Here is a 19,290-nt window from a genome sequence, read left to right as displayed (position 1 = left end):
CCATACTACAAGATAAGAAGCAACTTGGGAGAACAAATAAATAAGTTGTAGTTTATGAAGTCCTTTTCTGCTTGGCTGTTTGTTTCAAAGCCCTGTCAGTGCCTCCAGTGGGTTGGACCTGGTCATTTAGTTTTCACCTACTAAACAATTAGAAATGGATTTCACATGAGAGACTGCTGTTCAGGGTCATGCAGTGGGAGTTGTGAGCCTACATGTTCAACACAGCTCTAATGACCAGCTCACACGGCTTCAGGAATTCCTCCGCTTTTCACTGCTCACACAGGCCTCTCAGCTCAGCCCGGGTCAGCCATCACGATTGTTACGTATTCATTTTACAGGCTTGAACTGCAGTGATCATTTAACCACTGGCACTAAATAAATACAGTGGATTATGATCTGAGAATATTAAGTGGCTAATAAATCAATATGCTGCATATTCTTTGGCATCCATTTGCAGGAACTGTGTTGCAGAAACAAGGACGTCTAATGTTCCGACATGAATCAAATAACCCAGATCTGGTGGGTAAATGCTCCCTGCTTTGTGTTCCTCGCTTCTTTTAGAGCACAGTCATCCATGAACACGGAGCTCATTTTCAAGTTTGCAAGAGCCTTGGTTTCAACTATTTCCTCGGCCTGACTGAACTCAACACACAGATAAAGACACACTTAAAGCTAGTCCCACAGTACATCACTCTAAATACACACACAAACTCATACAGTGGATCCTCATTCATGCTAAATGTTTACATATTCACACTAATCTGACTTGAGAACCTGTGATTGGGCTTCTTTTGTGGGTCAGCTTTACAGTGAACCTTGTGTGTTGGCAGAGATGTGCAGGTCAGCCTTGCTGCCACATGAAGCCAGATTGCTTGCTCTGTCTCGAGAGAGCTAGTTCACAAGAACACGCAGTCCATTCGCAAAGCCCTGCTCATCAAAAAGGGAGCCCCAGCTAAAAAAAGTGGGAGCAACAAGCTCTGTATTCAACGCTAATTTACTGTGAAAGGAGACAAACATCATGCAGAGAATGGGCATATTATTCAACTCCATGCCATTCAGAAATGATGGGCCTCTTGGTGAAGCTGTCCACCTTAAAAACTGTGTGCTGCAAGGCCGATCAGCTCTTGAGAACAATGAGATTTCACATAACTTTGTGAAGAATATTACATTTGGCATCACCTCTGACAGGCATGTGGATGTTAAAGCCTCACTTACTAAATCACAGAAGTAATCTGAGATTATAGAAAATGGTCATATCAAGTGCTTAGAGCGCTGAGTGTGAAGGGACTAGCAGACAAAGGATCACACAACTCATGTTATGAGAAATGGTAGGAAATCATTTCCAGTGCTCCTGGCCAGATTCAATCCTGGTGTGATCAAAACCCCCAGAGCGAATGCTGACTTGGTACATAAAGCACACTAATTGTGCCTCTCCACTGTAAGGGGGAAAAAAAACAAAAAAACATGAAAGAGTATTTTGATCTAAATATTAAAAGGGCCAATCTGGAGAATATGGCAGCCAGCTGTATGTCAGTATGACAGGCATGTCATAAAAGTCTAATGTGCAGAATGCCATTGAGGTACATAGTCCACTACCAGGAATGCATAAATGATGAATCAACAATAAGCAAAGTTGTTCTCTCCTTCACTACTAAGTGAACATTTAATCTCTAATATAACCTATATATCACAGAAAGAATGAAACACCCTGAAGAGAGAGGGGCCTTCATATATTAACTATGACATACTCGTGATTTCAAAGCATTATGCTGAGGCTAGATTTGAGGTTGTATTTGCATATTATATAAAGCTTTTTTTTATTTCGTTTAAAAGAATCATTAGTTGTGTTTCTGAATAGTCCATTAGCAAACAGATTACATGTCATTAAACGTACACAACAATGTCCTTATCTATGAATCCAATTATATGAAATTTGCATTATTGATGGATGAACAGATTTTCTGCATCCATTACATGTAACACAATCTCAAAGCTTTAATGGTACAAAGCAATTAATACGTTTTCTTTTTCATTTATTGTGAAATGAGTCATTCCAAGGAAAGTGAAGCTGAGGGAGTAAAGGAATAGCAGCAGCAGCATTAAACCTCCTCTCTCACCTGCGTAGCGTAGAGGAGCATCCTTGTCCAGTGCAATTAGAGGAGGGTCCAGAAGTACTTTGTCATCGTTTTCCGTTACGATCCCGTGGTACGTTGTCTCGATCCATGGTTTGTGCTTATTGACTGTGAGAAACAGAGAGAGGAAATGTCAGTGTCTATAAAAAAAGACAGATGTCCTGACAGGCAACTTGTTTTTCTCTTGCCACCACTAATTAGCAATTTACATCTTTTTTCCTTTGCTTTTAATAATTAGATTTCATCTGTTTTTTCAAATTGCTACTTTCACTTTTGTCGTTCTTCCAAATGCAGCTTGAGTATATTTTTAATGATGTTTTAGGTGCATTTAATATTATATATATATATATATATATATATATATATATATATATATATATATATATATATATATATATATATATATATATATATATATATATATATGAAAATCTGTTGCTCTTGTACTTCCATTGCACATCAATCATTCTCCATCCTAAATACAATGTACTTATGTTAAATGGTTCAATTTATCCAAACTGAAGACAAATTCTTTCAAGATGATTTTAGGATGGCACTTTCTGTGCCAGTAATGTTTCAAGACACAGACAGAACCACAATCAGTATCAGTTAATGGATTTTGACAGGGGCATTACATGTATGATAAAGGCTCTGGCTATGACTTTCAGGCCAGTTTGTGGAGCAGTAGTTGGGCTGTTCACAGCTTTGTGTACTAGTCAGCCTGGGAAGCATCCCAGCTGCAGACAGGACTCTGTTATAGCTGGCGGCTGCAGAAAAAGCTGCAGTGGGTGACATATTTGGGCTGGCTTACAAAACAGCATTGACGCAGGGGAGATGCAGCTCTCTTACAGCCAATATGTGCTCACTCCAGAGCAGGGCGAGAGGATGGCATTCCTGTGCTACTGATCTGCAAAGGTGATGCTAACTCTGGCTGACTGCACTGTGAGGAATACATGCACTGGGAGTGGTAACAGACCACCAGGTACATTTCCTGATGACAAGACGGTAACAAAATAATAAAAAAAAGTATTTCCAAATTTTATATATATATATATATATATATATATATATATATATATATATATATATATATATACACACACACACACACACAACTATTTGACTGTATTTTGGAATGATAATTGTAGTTCAGGAAAAATATCATATTTAGTTAGCCTAATGTTAATCAGGGCTGTAGACTGCAACCATTACATAATTGCTTTATGCAAGACCTATTTACAAGCAGCTGCACTTTTTTACTACTTGATCACACTGACTGAGTAAAATCTTTGAAAATGTTGAATCATTTTCTCAAAGAAGATGAAGCTACTCAAGAATGCAGGAAATTCAGAGCTTGTTTAAATCATCTGCTCTGTTCAGACATGCTGCCTTTCTGTCCTCACCTAAACCCTACTGCCTTCATTTAAAGGGTCATTTTTAATGGAAACCGTCTTGATAAATTCAATTTGGCCATGTCATGCACTAAAGCTAATCCATGCTAACAATGGATTACTGTGATAGCCTAATCAATGGCAGGAAATCACGGACAACAGGACAATAGGCAGGAAACTGTTCTGGTTATGTAATAATTCATCTGGGATTATCAATGATCTTTTTAATAATTTATGAAGCACCATAATTTGCCAGTGGTTTTATAGGAGCTTATTTATTTTTTCAAACGCATTTGATATAGCCATAAAGCTATAGTGCGTAGTTTCTGTCGCCCCCATGAGGAATTCTAAGTAAAGACAACAAAACTGTCGCCACGTCCACATGATACAAGCCATCCGTGATCACGCACGCGCCCCCACCCCTCCTCCACGCAGTTGCTAGTAGCCAAGGAGGACACGGAGGATTAAAAATACATGATGGACTCTTCACTCGAGCTTCTGCGTGGGAAAGTCACCGGACGCCACAATCTTCTGAACATAGCCATACTGAGAAATACAGAGAGAGTTGTGTGGAGCTGATAGTCGGCTTTTTGGCTTGAATGTAACGTAGTTTCAATAATATCAAAACATTACGCACTAAAGCTTTAAGTTGTCAGAAGTATCTAAGCACACATGAACAATCTCAGGCAGTGGAAAATAAAGCTCTGAATGCGATTTCTCTATAATGTCCAAGTTTCTAAAATATTGTGCTTAAAAAGCTGCAAACAAAGCTGCACCAGCAAGTGATGGAAGTCTTGATTAATGTTTTAAGAGAATACATCTGGGAAAAATTGATGACTTTTAGCAAATAATTTAAATCAATTACACACCTGGTGAGCATGTTCTCCTCTTAGGGCTAATTATTCCACTGCAGGACAAGGTTGCACTATGCTTCTTAAATATGAAAGTCTCCAACAGCTATGTTTGCTATTATAAGGTCTATTTTGTTGTCATTCAACCAAAAGCACTCATGAGCAAACTATATATGCTATTTTTATAGGAACTTACCAGGAGCACTTGGATTTTATCGCTGTCCAAGAGCACAATAATTGATTTTTGTATCCGAGGTAATGCACACACATATTGACACCTTTTATAAATATACCAAAAAACTAGGCCTAATAATTTAATGCCATAATTAAAACTGTAATTATTTTCAGATTTTACTTTTGTCACAGGTAAGTTAATCAGCCATATTATGGACTGCAATTTTCAGTATTTTAACCTCTGAAAATTAAAGTAATATACTCATCATTTAACACCTAGGCTAAAACTTTTATTAGTCGTTTCAAATCAGCTGACACAAAAAGCTTCTTAGGTTACACATTACATCCAGAATTAAAGGCAGTAAAATGATTTTACTTTGTGAGTCTTTACAGTTTAATCCTAATTGAAATGTGTTTTGCATAGTGAAATTAAATTTACAGCCGTGTCATGCTGCAGAAAGCCTCAACATTACACATTCATTATCTGACTAATAGGAAAACGCCTGATGTTCATAACACAATCTGTGCCACAATTATATTATGAGCTTCAAACTGTAACCAGATAAAAGAAAAATGTACAAAAGCATAAATAAATGAGACTGTTTTCAGGCAACTTTAAATGTCAGTCTGCCAAATCCAATTTAGCGACACAAATGACTTGGGTTGAGTGTCTTCACATAATTTAGTGTAATTCTCAGGGATTACACGATCAATGCAAATAATTTGACTTGCACAGGATTGGTGTGATGCAATGAATTATGCCGTGTTTCCACTACGTGGTACAGCCTTGCTCTGCTCGACTCACTTTTAGTACCAGGTCCTTTTCTTTTTTTTGTGGATAGTAGGGGTGTGCAAAAAAATCAATTCATATTCGAATCGCGATTCAAGCTCTACCGATTCAAAATCGATTCATAGAATTCCAAAAATCAATTCATATTTTTTTATAAAAAAAAACAACAACATGTACATAATGTGAATCATTTTTTGAATCGAGAATCGTTTTTGAATCGAATCTTGAGCCTAAAAATCGATATTGAATCGAATCGCGACATTTTCTGAATCGTGCACCCCTGGCGGATAGTACACGCAGCATTCTCAGCTGATCGCCATAGCACTGTTGCGTGAAACTGCCGTGATATCATTTTCAACATGACACAACTAAAAATAGGTCAATTCAAGAGGTCTGGTCAATTCGTATGGTGCGGGTCTCCCAATTTGTAAAATCTGGGGCAAGTGAATAAGACATTGTGGACGCTTTTAATCTGTCTATCATTGGTTCATTCGTTTTTCAAAATAAAACCCAAAAAGTAAAACATGTATATATGTATGTGATCTCTACTAGGTCACTTCCGGTGCACACAATTAGTGGCAGTTGAAAATATGAAAATTGAATAAAACTCTCATTATGCGGTTTTTCCATTTTTCATTTGAGCACAAAATCAGGAATTGGAATAACGAGCCATTATCCATTTTTTGGTTTTGGAAACGAGTACTGAGAAAACAAGTAATTTTTTGCTTTTTGGTTTTATTTTGAAAAACGAATGAATGACGATCCTCTCTGATCAATCAGTAGTCTGCAGTGTTTTAATTCCACCTTCTAGTATCGGCTTAGCCCGCTACCTTGACTGAGGTGGTACTAAAAAGAAACAGGTACCATTGACAACTTTTGCTAATGGAAAACCGAAAATGAAGTGGATGTCTTTAGACAGATTGCCAGGCCAGACTACTACAATAATCTGCTTTAGCTTCCAGAGAGTCACAGTAAGTGTTAGCCAGGGCGTCTTCAGCACTGAGGTGCACTGAACCAGGACGACACTGAATGGTACAACATCAAGCTGCATTCTCAAAGCTCCTGCAGTTTGGCCTAAACCTGACCAATAACACATGAACTAACCAAGAAGGCTGTCTGCCTGGGCCCTTCCTGTCTGGTCTAGTTAAATGTAATTTAAATTCATCTAAAAAGCACTATGTCCATTTTAGCATCTATCTCCACCTTGACTGATGAGCAAGGACCTAGAAAAAGAGTTTAACTATAGAAAGTGCATTTCACCCACTTTAAAACAACAAATGCCTGCTGGCACAGGAAAAACTAAATGTCGTATTTTGGAAGTCAGACAACTGTGTCGACTTTGTGCTGTGAAGTCAAGCAAAGTCTGACAGAAGAGACCAATTCCCAGCAATGGTCTGAGATGTGCAGCACAGATCAATTGAAATAAGAGATGATGCAGATATGCTCACAAATGGCAAACTGTGAAGCAGAAAAACGTGACACGGATTAGGTGAAGTTATGAGGATAAAAAGGCAGACCGGGGAGGCGAATTCAAAAGCAAACTGCACTACTCCCGTAAATCACTGTTAAAATCAAAGCCCCTTTCACTCACACACACCTCCCATTAAATGAAATCTAAAGCACGATTATATTTAAAGTGTGAAATTCTCACATACATGTGTGAAATTGCCAACAAGGCCCTTTTGACAAGATTGCTTCATCATCTCCCTGCAAGCCTGCAGTGAATGAGAAGAACATTTGTTGTGCTGTGAACATTTGACACAAAGCAACGAAGATATTTTATTTGCACAAATGCAGACACCATTATTCTTCAAAACAACAGGGTGATTTATTATTACCTATAAGATAAGATTTTTTTATGATTATAAAGGAGAGACTATCTGGGAGAGACTAGGCTTTGGGATTTAAGATTGAAATGAGATTAGGAAAGGGGCTTTGAAATGTTTGAAGCAGTCGAGGGGCCCGCTGCTGCAACACTGAGGATGTTTAGTGTGGAAGACTGACATTTACTTAATTTAACTTAATTGGGAAACCAATTCATGTAATGCGATGTATACTCACTACTGGCCCAATTACAACCTGCACACTCAGTCCTTCACTCACATAAAAGCAGATAATTCAAGAAGAATCTCTTGACTTCTAACAAATAATCAACATTAAACTGATCAAGATCCCTCTGACATATTGCAGAAGATGCTTGAGAAGCTTTAAGTGTTGTGTGTGTGTGTGTGTGTGTGTGTGTGTGTGTGTGTGTGTGTGTGTGTGTTGTAATTTGTATCCACTGTAAATTGACATAATGTCTTGTCTTATTATTAATCTATTAAAATAGGCCTGATACAGAATTGTGTCGCAATTTGCTTAATCCCATGTAGCTGCAACTAACGATTATATTCATTCTAAACTATTCTATCCATTATTTTTTATTTATTTACAAAATGTCGCAAAATTGTGACAAACACTCAACACAAGCTCCTAGAGCCCAAGGTGACGTCTTCAAATAACTTGTTTTGTCTGAGCCACAGTCCACAGCAAATGCTACAATTTAAGAATCTGAGAACAGGTTCAATGGGTTGAACAATTAATGAATTATCAGAATTGTTGCAGATTAATTTTCTAATTGATAAATTGTTTCAGCTCTAATCCCATGTAGAATGGCAAAAGAGATCATAGTCCTAAATCCTTACACGTTGAACCTAAGGAGGTCACGGCAATGTAGGACAATGTTACGCCAAGAAAAGAGTAACGTCTACGGAAAACTTCTTTCTCAGCATACTTCAACTTTAAAGACAAGAAGAGCACAATGATTCTGTTTGAATTTGCCTCTAAATTTATCTGAAGCCTTTATTGAATATAATTGCTGAAAAGAAAAAGACAATGCTGCGATTGTGTGTACGCTGTAATTCTTAAGTCACTAAGCCATTACAAGATGCCTTCAAGAACAAACAGTAAGGATGGTACATCATTAATTCCATTGAATGTGTATTTTTCTGCTAGAGTACAAACTGACTGAAGAAAGGTGAATAGAAAGGGGCTGGCTACAAAGATTTTAGATCATTGCACAAACATGCAATCATTGTGGGCTTAAGGGGAGGACTACAGTGACTCACCATCCTATTTCTAGCACAGAGAAACCATTGGCCTTAATATAAATATTAGATGGAAAGTCACAATATAAATACACAGATATAATGGGCTGATGTTTGCCTCTTGCTGAATAATTGATATTAACCCTGTAGAGTCATCCTATGCTGCTGATTTAGAATGAACCACATCTACAAAAAAATTATTATAATTATAATAGATTTATTTCTTAGAAACCCAGCAACAAATGAACCCTACTATATACTGTATCCACTACCAAACAAATTAAGCCCCATCTAGCAGACACAGACACAAAATAAAATCATTTAAGAAGCCTTTGAGAAATTAAAGATGTGTCAGACGCAGCGGACAAACACACATATCAATCCATTACTGTACGAGCACATATGGACGGTTACTGGACCCACTTACAGCCTGGCAACACACTACCTGGTATGCAATCCTGTTATGCAGCAAATAAAGCCAATGACACTTAATCCTATAATGGGATGCGTGTACTTCATTCACTGACAAGGTCAAGCACCGGGCAAGACATCAAACAATCAACTGAGGCTGCCAAAACTTTATTATGCATGTCTAATGATGAGCATGATACAATGATATTAGTAAAGATGTCCCGCCAGCAAAGGGAATCCACTTTAAGATGTCCAAATGAAAAAACAGAGGGAGAACTCAGAGGAACATGAACTTTTTAGAGAGAGAGAGAGAGCGAGAGAGACAGAGAGCAGGGTTGAAACATGGCTGAATTCCTTTAAAACAGGTAGACAAGGATAAAGTCCAACCTGTGACTGTGTGCCAAGCTGTGCCAGTGCCAAGCCATCTACTGATCAGCTCTATGTCTCTGTCCCCTGCACTCTTTTAAACCAGAGTGCGTATCTTAAGAGACCATTAATGCTTTCAAATAAATTGGTTATTAAAATAATGCATGCTTTGTCATGTATAGAAAAAGGTACAGATTAGTTTCTCTTAAAGAAGGATGAGTTTTCAACCTGCTGTCTTTTCTTGTTTCTGTTGTACTGGCACATGTGCCTGTGAAGTATAGAGGGACATATATATGTATTTACTACTATGTTGATAAATGTAAGTACACTAAGTTGCCAGTTAATTAGGTACACCTTGTTATTTATAATAATAATAATAATACAGTCTAATATAGGCTTGCAATAAATCCTACTTTCATGAAGATCGTAATGTTCAGTTTTCGTTAAAACTATTTTTGAAGGTGTTGATTTGAACTTATACGTTAGCCTTTACAGAAAGTTTGTTTTGTTATTTAGCCTACCATTGTTGATATAAATGGTGTGTAACTAATAAAGTGGCAACTGAGTGTATGTGTATTTTTGGCTGGGTTTTGTTTGGAGTAGGCATTTCACGATACCAGAAATGTAATAGTCGATACCATTACCTGGTAAAATTCCATGATTCTCGATACCCAAATTCGATACCCCAGTCTGGTATGGATGCGTTGTTCAGCGTTTCTCACAGAATTAGATTCTACTGTATTTGTGCCATCACTGACTTCTTTCATGACAAACCACTAACACCACTGACCATTCACATGAACACAAAGACAAAGCCCTTTACGGTTGGCTCGCTCTAGCCTAACCTTTACAGTTTGACCTATTAACCGTGATGAATTACTTCCTGCGAGAATGTTAGGGCCACAATAGGTCCTGCTAAACCTGAGATTCAACAGGATGCCTTTACACACTCTCACTGCCTCCATGCCACTGCTGTGATGTCTCTTCCTCATGGAGGGGGAATAAAATCATTCTGACTCCCCAACACTTGCCCAAAAGCTTTACACGTGTCCTGCTACTGTATAACCATCACTCCTGCCATGTACTTAACCAAATACAATGATACCAGACTGTTTACAGGCTACTGGTCACCCAGGGAGAGCCAGAGAAATGCACCACAGCTGTCCAGATTGTAGCAGCATAACTGCAGCAGATGATCAGTCTATAATTATCAGATAAAGCCTGATAATGCCTGGGAACCTCTGAGGGCGTGTTGTGTAATGATGATGGTGCAGCCAAGTGTCAGGCCTGTGACACGTTGTAGAGGGCTCTGCTTCAGTAGAGAGCTCTAAGTACAGGTGGGAATGCACCGAGGTTGCACTGAGGAGGCATTGAGATCCGATCACTCAGACCGCATTTGGAGGTGGTCAGGGCCTGTGTGTTTTGCCTGTCTTTGTATTTTAAAGTGCCCATATTATGAAAAAATCACTGGGATTTGGGGTGTTATGTTGTGTCTCTGGTGCTTCCACACACATACAAACTTTGAAAAAAATCCATCCATGCTGTTTAGAGTGAGATACAGTTTCTGAATGTGTCCTGCCTTCAGTCTCTGGGTGAGCTGTTCAAAATCGGCACGGCTTGTGACGTCACAAGCCGAAACGAGCAGGCTAACCGCAACCATTAGCTCGTAGCGTTAGCATGCTAATGCTAACGCTAGCATGCTAACGCTAGCATGCTACCTCATTCTCAATAGCAAAGCACTGCTACAACACACACAAGTTCACCATAATCTACAAAAGAACTACTTACATGTGCGCCTTCATTTAGAAGTCTCCCAGCTAATCCTGCCTTGTAACTGACCGAAGTTGTAGAAACAGCCTTTCTTTTACTGTCTATGGAGCTAGCTAGCTGACATGATCTACATCTGAGCTACTGCACATGTGCAAGTGCAATCAAAGATAGTACAGAAGAAGAAGAAGAAGAAAAGAGGTCTCACTCTGTATCTAAAACAGAGACCAGCTGAAAAGAGGATCTGCAGCAGTGAGAGAGAGCGGTACAGTACAACTAAAATATGGTGTTTTTTGAAAATTAAACCATGTAAACCTATTCTGGTACAACCTTAAAATACAATTATGAACCTGGAAATGAGCATAATATGGCTGCTTTAAAACATCTGGAGCTCAGTGCCCCGTGTTAGCCTGGAAAAGGCGGCCGAGTCGGCGGTACAGAGGTCCCAAGGGAACGCGCTAGACGATAACCTTTGTTTTTTGTTTCATAAAATGTATTCGAATTCACGAATATGTAGGATATTAAGCTACAGACTTTTCTGTTCTTACATCGCAACTTCTGCATTTGTTATTTAGAAGCCGGCAAGCCTGACCTGTAAAAGCAGCGTTTGTAAAACGGTGGATGTTTAATTTCCTAAATTCTTCACAATAAAAGTCCCCCATTATTTTGTAATATAAAAGCTTTTATTATGAAGCAGCAAAATCAGGAAAGGTTGGGTCGTCAACTTAACACGACTCCTATAAGCAAACATGAATTGGTAAAATAAAGCAGATATCTGAAAGTACAAACAAAAACCCGAAGATATTACATGCATAGTGCCATAATGCAAAGTTACATCCTTCGGCACACAGACAAAGTCTGTAGACAGTGCTTTTTCATTAGTCATCGCACATTTCTGTAATAATGTATGATTTATATGAATCACTCATGATGCATGTAGAGACACATTCTACTGCCAAGTGTGAACACATAGTTAGAGTAGTCCACTTACCAAGCTGTAACCATGTTTAATTCTGCTGTAAAGTTGGGCATTTTTACATGGGGATTGACACCCTTTTGGAGCCAGCCTCAAGTGGCCACTTGATGAACTGCAGTTTCTTAGCACCGGAGGTGGCCGCTTGGTTTATGTCCTTAGAGATTTCAGATAACATTATAGTATGTAGCCTACTTACTACTACACTATCATCATACTGATACAAACAGTGTGAAAATGTTTACATAAATCACATATTGAGCAGCTGGTGCATGTGATTAAATTCTGAACAACCAGTCTACACTCTGGTGCAAATGTTGGATTACAAATAACTTCAATCAATGGCAAAATTTGCCAATCACAGACAACATAAGTGGCAGCAAGCTCTACAAGCAGAGTGTGCAGGCCGTCTTTTCATTGTTTGAGACTAAATAAAGCCTCTCTGTTGCCAGGCTGTTTTCATATTTGTTCCATTAGCTGCAGCAGTACACTGAAGCAAGGAGAAGGCCGTGTCTGTGATCAGGTGATCGTCTGACCTTGAGGTGTTTCCAGGGAGACGGGGAGAAAAAAAAATTGGAAAATTTTGAACAGTTTAAACTGTGAAAACTAAATACAGAAGAAAATGCACCACTTACATCAACTGCCTCTGAGTATGTACTGAGCAGTAGGCAATTCCAGCTATGGAATATTTCTAACTATTCAAAATCTCTGTGCTTGCCAGAAGAAGAACTTTCAACAACCAGAACCACAGGACCCCCTCGTGGCAGTTTAGAAAGCCGCTCAGGACGTATTGATGTCAGACAGCAATATCCAACAGAGACAAACAGAAATTGCAGCCAAACAGGCAAAACTATGAGGGGCATGCAAATCTGAGTCGAGCAATGACTTTAATTATGCTGGTGAGTGGCTCTCTTAATTCCATGGAACAGGAATAATCAATGGACAATCTGCTCACGGTCTGAAACCGTGGGCACACTTCTCTGTTTGTCTTGCCTTGCAAGCTTCTCAGCTTGTTGACGCAAGCCACCTCCATCACAGACTGGAGACTGTTCTAGGGACCCTTAAAGGAAACCCAGACCCCAGAGGCCCTCACTCCCTCAACACCCTGCTCACACAGGAGAGCCTCTCAGTTTCCTTGCCAGGCAACAACATTTGTTTGTCTTCTATGCAGTGTCAACCACCCGACAGAACGAACACACTCTCAAGGACCGTATGCTTCTCTGAAGAGGGGGTTGGGAGTCGCAAAACCTTGAACGCAACTCAATCACCTCTCTGTGTGAACGGCACAAAAGAGCCAGTGAGAGTGAAAAAGTGAGAGTGAGACGGCTAGAGCTCTGTGCAGGCAGTCGGGTGCAGCTGACCTGTGGCAGGTATATGTGCTCTTTGGTTACCTGTTTCCCATGGAGCCTGAATCTTAATGTGGACACGCCCAAATGTGAATAGCTGCAGTGCCAGTTTTGCTCCTGGAAGCAATGGGACTTAATGGAGGAGGTCACACAGCCATATAAGCTACAGATGTGGATCAAATTAACACATGTATGCTCTGGTTTTTATTACACTCACACCAATACAAATGGATATTGATTTCAGAATTAGGTATGCAATTTCAATATTGGCATTTTACAGAAGAAAAAGGATATTTCTGCTATTACAATGTTAGTGGATTTGGATAGTTGATTGTAATATCTTCACAAGATACTGCCCCTGTAAAATCATTAATTTTTAACTAATTCATATCATTATACTATATAAAGTGAAAATTAATTAAAATTCTGGATATTCTGACACTTTCTCATATTGCTGTTTTCATTTCTGAATATTACGTTTTGCTCTGCAGTTCCAATGTATAACATCAGGACCAAGGGCTCACATATATGTAAACTCCTTTCTTTGTGGCAAGCTGAAACAACTTCACAGTCATCTGGCACAACTTAATATTCACAACTGAATGACCCATTCTTGACAGTTCACTGACTCCATTCAGCCAGCGAAGGCACCAATGACAGGAAAGTCACCACCGACCCAAATTGAGTCCAATATTCTCATGGCCTAGGCTATCTTTCTAGCACTAAGTGGCAAATTAACAAATATAAATGCTTCAACAATTTAGCACTTTCGTGGGATTATCTCATATACACATTCTTGAGGGGCTTGAGTTGCGATCCCACGAACAGTGGCCACATTGTGACGTGCTTAGTCAACAGCCCGACCCCTGAAGTCTAGACCTAAAAGCCCTTTGTTCCTCTGAGAAATCTCTGATACTGAAAGAAATGTAAGAGTTAACTTGCAGGAACGGGGCCTCTGTGTAGGGCAAGTAAACTGTTATTCAGGGCAATACAGGGTAAAATGTTTGGTAATGGTTCTTATACTACTACACAGAAGCAGTAATACATTTTAAATCCCACTTTATAACAATGCAAAGTTCCTTCAATACCTCAGTCCTGATTTTCGGTTTGTCAGCAGGATATTACAATAAATACACAACAGGTTTAAATTAAATCAGGTGTAAATGCAGGCAATTACCCAAAGAGTGAGTGATTAGGTTTGACTGTGGGTAGTGCCACCATGCGGCCAGTTACAAGGCACTTTGGTGCTCATAACTCCTGTACCATGAAGTGTAAAAGGCCTATTTTTGGATTTTCTTTTCAAACTTTCCGCCAACAAATTTTATCCAATCTTCCTCTAGATTTGATGCATATTTGTCTGAGTCTGACAATGTTTAGGCTATTAATTCGTTTTTTTGGTGTTCCATTTTATTTTCCTATAATTGGCTGCCAATATCTTGTAGGCATGGTATATTTGACACTGACTACCATAACACTTGAACACATTGTAAAACTGTAATTACATTTGGATGGACAACTCTTAATATTCCTGCAAATAAGGTGGCACAACAGTATAATATGCAAAGGTATGTGAGGTCTCTGAGTCCTTTTTAGTTGCATCTGTGTCCAATGACTGGTGATGATTAAGCCATTTATCTTGTATTGACTAAACACTGTGGAATACATGAAGTAGATCACTAAGCATCAAATGAAATGGGTCCTATCAATCAAAACCACCTCGAGTGACGCACTGATGACAGCTGGCATTTTCTTTTTTGTTTTACCAGTTGACAAAAGCCATGACTCAAAAGTCAAAGTGAAACTTTAGACATCTGGCTAATGACAGAAAAACAGTTCAGTTGGTATTTAATGATGTTATTTCTTAGGAGAAACAAGTCTGTAAACTGGCGCTGAATGATGGCATACGATACAACAGTTACAAGAGCTGCATGGGAGAGCCAAACAATGCAGTCATTGTCAGCTGTGTGCATCCACATAGTTTGCCTGTTTGCCATAACATAGCAAGATGACTTACGTCACGCAGATTGTTGGGAGCTAAAAGGTTTAAAATGGGGAATCTGAGGGTCAACAAATGTGAAAATGTGAGCATATTTATTAACCCAGGGTCAACAAGGTCACTGATGGCAGTCATCCCAGGTTTTGGTTTCTGTGATCCTCTAATCAATAGGCCTATATGGGATGAGAGCGTTTCATAAGGTAGGTTTCAACAAATATTAATTTTTGAAGGCTGATATCAATGTTTGTGTAAGTGAAGCTGCTAATGGCCACTTAGAAAAGCCTGTGAATAAGCACTTAGACTACAGCAGAATTGATTAGTGAATTCATATATTAGTTGATGTAATGATCATAATCATTTAAATAATTTTTCAAATAAAAGCGAGCAATTTTAGTAAGAATAAAGAAAGTGTAAAATATTTTCCTGCATGTCTTATGTATTTATACGAGCATAAAATAAACAGAATATTTTAATGAGGCGGTGATCAGAGAAGAACCGAAAAGGTGTTTCAATTTAAAAAGAAAAATATTGACGTGATACATTGCTCTAACCCTCACTGACATGTAATTTTCAGTGGATCAATGGTAGGCTTTTCCAATAAATGCAAGAAGAGGAAGACTGAGAGCGAACATTTGCACCTAACCTGTAACATGTGTACACGTGAGGGGAACGCGTTAACTCAGCACCACACAAAGCAGGGCATCCAATTTGTTCAAATAGAATTGCTTAATTTGATGATGAATGGGCCAAGAAACTTCCCAGCAGCCAGCTTTTCCTTTGTCTGGCCGTGTGTGCAGAGAGGAGGTTCATGCATTTTCAGCAGACCTAATGTTTGACTCGAGACAATGAAGACACCCCGCAGATGATCAAAACAGAAAAATAAATAGATTACATGGGCAAGACCTAGAAAACAAGTGACAAAAACCATGATGGACAAGTTGAGAAACTTCAGAAGAAAAAACATTATCAGCGGTGGACAACACCAAGGAGTTAAAAGCCTAAAATGCTGTGAGGCTTTAACAGGCCTGCCACAGAAGATACGTGTTTGCACCAGTTTTACACACACTGGCATTGCCTTGCTCGCAGTGTAATGAATCATACAGTAGATAAGAATTTTGATAGGTATCAAAAACATATTTTTTCAACACACCCTTCTAGGGTTGTTGTAGCCACGTCATCAGTGATGAACGAGTTGGCGAATAGCTGAGGATACAGCTTGGCGATATGGAGAAAATCAAATACCACGATATTTTTGACCAAATACATCGATGCGATATTGTAGGGTTGACTTTTGGTGCTTTTACAAAAAATGTACACAATGGGATTTTAGATAAATAATCATAAATAATGTGGATGTAATGACTAAGTGGTTAAAGGCAAATAATAAAACAGCATGGTAAATTTAGAAAATGACATTGCTTTACTGTAATGCAGCCTTTAAAACCATGAAAAGACAACACTTGTGTCATATCACGATATTACCATATCCAAAATTCAATATGATATTTAGTCTTATATATCGATGTCAATATAATATCGATATAAATGTCGACCACAACATCTCTTGCCAATGCTGATAAATTCACCTGAATGCGCTGAAGCTCAGCCTGTTTCTCTAGCAATAAAATCAAATAACTTGTAGACATCTAAACTAGAGGATTCAGGAGCATGAACGACTTATGGAAAAACCTGAGGAGTATATGCTTCCTCCTCCGCTGAAAGGTGGCTGGTAATAAAAAAAAGAATCAACAACAAGCCGTGGAAATGTAAAGCTGGACTGTAGGTGACAAGAGGTGGCGCACAAAATAAGCAAGTGACCTTTGGTTAATAAAAGATAAGCCCTCACCAAGACGGTGATTTCACAGGGCTCCTGTGCTGATAAAAACAGGGAAGTCAGCAGGTGCACTTTACAAACACACAACTGGCTACAACATAAAAAGACCGATTCACACACTACCACCATGAATAACTGCTACAGGCCTTTTCCTTTTGATTGATGAAAAAAAGAAATTAAGTTACTGCTTTACAAATGGTAGCCTCCAGGTGCTGCTTGACGTGGCAACAGGAAAAAACATGGCTGGATTAGAAGCCCCTGTTCAGACTTTTATGGTATCTATATCAATTCATGGTCTGTTCATAGAGAATAAAACGGGGTGAAACATTAAAAGAAAACAACATACATTGGCCTCAAGCGATAGTGACTGCCCAGGCATGCCAATATGGCCAGTGACTAATATGCACCTGCCTTTACACACCCTGAAACGGGAAGCTCACACTGGCGAGTCAATGGATTGGGTTTAATGTGAAAACAGTCTATAAATTCGTGCAGTGAGGGTGTTCATGTCTGAGCAGTGAGCTGTTGTAAGGAGGGAGGTGGACCGCCCTGCAGCAAATAAAGGCATGTCTCTCCTCAGTGTGTGGTTTCCATCGGTGACATTGCAAATGAAGAGCGCAGTTGCACTTACAGTTCTTATACAATCTCTGGTTATAATAAGTAGGCCCATACACTGAGGGATTTTTACTTAAGCCTGTGATCACAGAACATAAATTATTAAATCCACCGACCAAACAGGGGCTTGTGAAGAGGATCTGCAATGCGTAGCCAACCAAGCTCAATCGTGGTGCGAACACAACGTTGCTAAACCAAGCATTAGGCCTATGGAAGAAAACACCTATGTGGATTAATAACACTGAATCTAAAAAGGGGGTTAAGAAACATATCATCACTAGCCTTAATTCAGATGTACTCAGATATTTTTTAAAAACGACAGGACAGGGATGGATCAGACACAAACAAGTTGATTTTCTTTACGAACTTTGCAGAGGGTGAGAAATATTTTTAATCTTATATCAAATTGTTAAGAAGTGAGTAGAGGACACCAGTGTCCACAAATAGACTGAATGCAGATGACAGAAGGTGGTCGTTTCGTGGCCTTGATATTATCTCCAAAGTAGCCTACTTCAGGTTTTTGCGCTTTAGGATAAAATCTTACACATTGATAATAACAGCAGTTAAAATATAATGTGTAATTTGGGGTTATTAAAGGTGAAAATTGATGCAATATCATAAGGGATGCACTTGCTGCCGCCGGGGTACTTCGCTACATCCATCCGCTGCGGCTAGCTGACCATCCCTGAACAGGTTATTGAACATCCCTCAGGACCGCACAGCCGAGCTAACGTTAGTTTTAACCCTCAACGCCTGGGAACAACCGGAAAGCTCAGGAGAACTGTTAAGTCCCAACGTTTTCAAAGAAACCTGTCTGACACGTAACGTTACAGCAAGACACAACGAGATATAAATCCCTGCTTAGTTACCTTTAGCTGCCTCCACCGCACATAATAGTCCGAGGACCAGTCCGACAGCGGATGCAAATTGTGTATTCCCACGGAACCGCATCCCGACTTCGAGTTCAACCGCGGCGAAGTAAAAAAACAACCTTCTTCTTCCCTCGTCAGTCAGGCAGAATGTTTTTCCAACAAGAAAAATAAAATCCAGAAGATGAGTGGTTACCACGGTAGCTCTAAGATGGCCGTCACCGCCGCCGCTCTGCTATCCCCTTCAATCACCGCTTCTCTCGCAGTTTTGCAGATTGATACGTTCAGGGACTGTGGGTCATATGTCAGACACGTTCCGAGCGCACTGAATAATACACGTTCTTTGTTGTTATGCATTCTTGCGTCCCCCGTGACTGGTATTTATGTCAAATCTAAACACCGAATCACAATAGAAAGACAAAATAAGGCGAATGAGGAAGTTTACTTAGCTAGCAACCAGAATTTTTCAGGTGAGGATTTGACCTGTAAAAATGCCAATGGAAGACATTTACCCCGTCTTTGATTATAAATCAGAACTCGAGATTTCCTATTTTAAACCAACAAAGGAACCTTTCCTGCATGGGAGCAAGGCTGAATTGTCAAGTTGGCAAAGTGGGCAACTGCCCTGGGGCCCCAGAACGCCAGGGGCTCTGAAAGCTCCCAGTTTATTTAAGGGTTATTATTTCAGC

The 19,290-nt window shown here is 39.3% G+C and overlaps 1 protein-coding gene across 4 annotated transcripts in view; it reads right to left on the bottom strand.

The window, feature by feature from the left end:
• Positions 1–18,873, bottom strand: part of clstn1 (calsyntenin 1) — a 40,648-nt gene extending 21,775 nt beyond the window's left edge. For all 4 annotated transcript variants that reach the window (XM_031286414.2, XM_031286416.2, XM_031286415.2 and 1 more), the window contains exons 1-2: positions 18,602–18,873; positions 2,118–2,240 (exon numbers count right to left, since the gene is read on the bottom strand). In XM_031286414.2, the coding sequence (XP_031142274.1) occupies positions 2,118–2,240; positions 18,602–18,683 (205 nt within the window). In that variant the 5' untranslated portion in view covers positions 18,684–18,873. The remainder of the gene's footprint in view (positions 1–2,117; positions 2,241–18,601) is intronic.
• Positions 18,874–19,290: the final 417 nt, after the last annotated feature.

This window comes from Sander lucioperca, chromosome 12, assembly GCF_008315115.2.
Source record: "Sander lucioperca isolate FBNREF2018 chromosome 12, SLUC_FBN_1.2, whole genome shotgun sequence".
Classification (NCBI taxonomy): Eukaryota; Metazoa; Chordata; class Actinopteri; order Perciformes; family Percidae; genus Sander; species Sander lucioperca.
This window is presented reverse-complemented; position numbering and strand designations above follow the sequence as displayed.